Source organism: Chrysochloris asiatica, unplaced genomic scaffold, assembly GCF_000296735.1.
Source record: "Chrysochloris asiatica unplaced genomic scaffold, ChrAsi1.0 scaffold00155, whole genome shotgun sequence".
NCBI lineage: Eukaryota > Metazoa > Chordata > Mammalia > Afrosoricida > Chrysochloridae > Chrysochloris > Chrysochloris asiatica.
The window spans coordinates 862,481-866,070 of NW_006408673.1; the positions used below are offsets into that span (position 1 = coordinate 862,481).

A 3,590-nucleotide genomic window follows, 5' to 3' on the forward strand; every position below is an offset into this window, starting at 1 on the left:
GGGGGCTGCTGGGAGTGGGGCGCTGTGGTTCTCGCTCGCTCGGCAGCAGCTCCTCCGTCCCGCTGAGGCTGAGCTCCACAGGACATGTCTGCTCCGCGATCGCCGCGCGCCCAGGGCTGGTAGCTTCTCTGGGGCTTCCCGCCCTCTCGGCCCAGCGCCTAGTCGCGGAGCCCGTCTGGTACGATAGCGCGGGGCTCCTCTCGGGTGGGTCTTTCGGCTGTGTGCGCCGCGCAAGGACCGCTGCAGTCATGGGGCTGCAGCCCCTGGAGTTCAGCGATTGCTACCTCGACAGCCCCTGGTTCAGGGAGAGGATCCGCGCCCACGAAGTGGAGCTCGAGAGGACCAACAAGTTCATCAAAGAGCTCATCAAGGACGGCAAGAACCTTATCGCAGCGACCAAAAGTAAGCGGCGGCCCGAGAGGCTGGCGGGGACCTGGGCGCGGGTGGGCTGCGGCGAGGCGCGGCCCGGGGGGATATTGACTGTCGGGTGTTCCCAGGCCGTACCAGGCAGGGTGCCCAGGGCCCGCAGGCGGAGAAACAGGAGATTTATTCCGGAGCTGCCAGGGCGCTCTGAACCCGGGAGGCCCTGCGGTTATACCTCCCTCAGGCGGCCAGTGGCGAGTCCCTTTTCCTGCCACTGCCCTTCTGCTGCGGTGGGATGAGGAGCTCTACCTGGGGGCGCGCCGCCGAGGAGTCCCGGCTCCGCGCTAGCCGAGCACCCCTGGGTGCCCACGTTCCCCACTGGACCACTCCAAAGCTCTCACGGCCTGGAGCCAGGTTTTATTGTACCCTGTAACTGCTCAAGTCCTCCGCAAAACAGACTTCAGTTTTACAAGTTTGTCTCGTGACTTCTCAAAAGAACTTTCCCGGGGACTTTTTTTTGAAAACCTGCTCGTTGTTGAATTCTTTCAGGAGTCCTTTAAACGGCACTCTTTCCATCTCATTTTCTAATCTTCACCGGCAGTCATGTCCTTGGTCAATCATTCAACTGTGCCAAACCAGAGAGTCCACCTAGCTTTGTGCTTCTTTCTGCACATTCTTTCCCTGCTCCTGCGTTTCGGAAAGTTCAAAGATTGGAACTCGTAAGGGTGAGCGGATAGCCTGCCCTCCCTCTAACCAGGCAAGCATTACCTGCAAACAGGGAATTCCACCGCCATCAAGCTCTATGCCTACCTCCCCTGGTCTTCTCTATATTTTGAAAAACTCAAAGTGGCCGTGGGGGAAATAGAGATAAGGCTGTTTAGTGGAGCTGAGAAGTTTTCTAGGAGTGAGGTTGACCTCAATTCATGCTGAAACAACAGAGTTGATGCTGCTGCTGGGGCACTTGGAGAGGGAAGAGTTAGCTGGAATGGGGAACTAGGCAACTTGGCCACCCACGAGAATCCCTCTGAAGATGCTTATGAGTCTTTTCTCAGAACTCTTAAAAAAACAAAACAAAAGATCTACAGAGAGCAGACAAGGACAGTATCCATCCTCCAGGGTCTGTATTGTCTGAATTTATCTTTTCTTTTGTCCTTCCATTCAGTGATTCCTTTAGAAGTTTGTACCTTGTGCACTTGCTTGTTGACACCATCTCTAGGGGGGGAAAATACCCACGTCACTCCCCCTCCTCCCAAATTTTAATTAAGGAAAATTAAGGCAGTCTGCCCCAAGTACCCGGTACAGCGTATGCCACAAATATGCATTTAATGAATGAGTTAAAATATATTTTAATAGGAAGAATTCTGTGAGCCATCCCTGTAATTTCGGAAGCAAGTCACTCAACTTCTCTGGATGATCTCCAAGGTTCCTTTTGGCTCTGACCTCTTTGGTGTTGCAAAATCCAGATTGGAAATCACTTTGTTTGGGGGTTGATTAGTAGGCTTATTTGGTTGATGGCTCTTAGTTCCTTGGTATGTGTGTTGGGTGAGAAGTAGGGAGAAGTTGTCCATATGAAGAGCATAGGGAGATAGAGGTGTGGAGAACAGCATAGAAGGGGTGGAGTGAGGCTGAGGGAGAGAACTCTTAACTTTAGGGTAGTGTTGACCATTGTCACTTTCTTACTGACTGTAGCAGCTCCATCTAGAGCCAGGGGAATGAGAAGGGAGGCTTTAGTTTTTATCAGCTCCTTGTAGAGCTAGGAGGATGAGGTGGGAGGCTATCAATTTGGCCGCTGGTTGTGGTGGTTGTGTGATGGTGGTGGTGGGTGTGTGCCATCGAGTTGATTCCAACCCATAACGACCATGTATAGGTCCAAGGCTGTAAATATTTACAGGAGCAGAAAGCATCACCTTTCTCTTGTGGAGCAACTGATGAATTCAAACTACTGACCTTGTGATTAGCAGTCATTCATAACCCACTACGATACTAGGTCTCCTTTTGGCCAATGGTGGTGGTTATGTGCCACCAAGTTGGTTCTGACTGTAGAATTTCTAAGGTTGCAAATCTTTATGGGAGCAGAAAACCTGTCTTTCTCCCAGGGAGCGGCTGGTAGATTTAAATTGCTGACTTTGTGGTTTGTAACCCAGCCCGTAATCCACTACGCTACCAGGGGTCCTTTTGGTCACTGGTTGTTGTTAAGTGCCATCAAGTTGGTTCTAACTCATAGTGACTCTCTATTGGATTCCTGAAGAGTGACTGGTGAGTTTGAACTGACAACCTTGCAGTTCAAACTGACCTGGGGGGTCCAGTGCAATTCTGCCAATAGGATGCATGCCTTTTGTTACAGCAACAAGTAGTGCATCTAGGAGGACAGCTGTCAGCCTTCTTCCTGAGAATGTAGACTTCCTTGAATTTGTGATTTGGTATCTTGCTCCTTCTGATGCTTGTACTTTATCATAAGAAACATAATTTGGACTCATGCTTAAGAGAACAACATGAAAATACGTTTTTTTTTCGTTCTTTTAAAATTAAATTATTTCCCAGAAGCAGAAAACACAGATTTGGTGCTGATGCTTTTGGGTTAGTTAGGAAGACCCAGCTTTTGTTCAATGTGTCCCATAACGTGTATGTTATAGTTCCCTGTCAAAAGCTCAGAGCACTGGTTTTAACAGACCTGAGTTTACCACTTTACCTTTAGGGATTCATTACATGACAGCTGGGCAGATCACTTAATTATTTTGTGTTCAGTTTCTTCTGCCATATTTAGAGGCATTGGTAAGGTTCTGCAGCATTGGGAAATTGCCTGATGAGGTCATTTGAGATTGCAACCTAGGTCAAACGTTCACCTAACCAGTTGAGCCTTTTTATAACATCTGAGAGTCAAGAGTCAAGGAAGGGCAGTAGGTGGATGATCTACATACAGAAAGAACAACAATCAACTAGGTCATATTGTTTCTCTCTTCAGATGTTTTACGTTTTTCATTTTGCAAAAATGGCATTTTAGGTATTTTCAGGATTGTGTGTGTTAAGAGGTTCTGCTTTTAATTGCCTTGTCAATTCCTCCTGCATGCACTCAATACTTGTGGATTTATTTAATTTTTATATACTGCTGCTTTGGATATTCCATACATCTTTTTTTTTTTTTCTTAAATGTTTTATTGTGAATTATGTGATAGTTTACATGGGAGAACATTAGTTTTACATTCATTCTATCGTTTATCGTCTCATTG

General features: G+C 47.7%; 1 protein-coding gene across 1 annotated transcript in view; it reads left to right on the forward strand.

Annotated features, from left to right (window-relative positions):
- The first annotated feature begins 248 nt into the window (after positions 1 to 248).
- The window catches only part of ARHGAP10 (Rho GTPase activating protein 10), a 483,306-nt gene continuing 479,964 nt past the window's right edge, over positions 249 to 3,590 (forward strand). The window contains exon 1 of the mRNA XM_006870868.1: positions 249 to 402. Coding sequence (XP_006870930.1) covers positions 249 to 402 — 154 coding nt within the window. The remainder of the gene's footprint in view (positions 403 to 3,590) is intronic.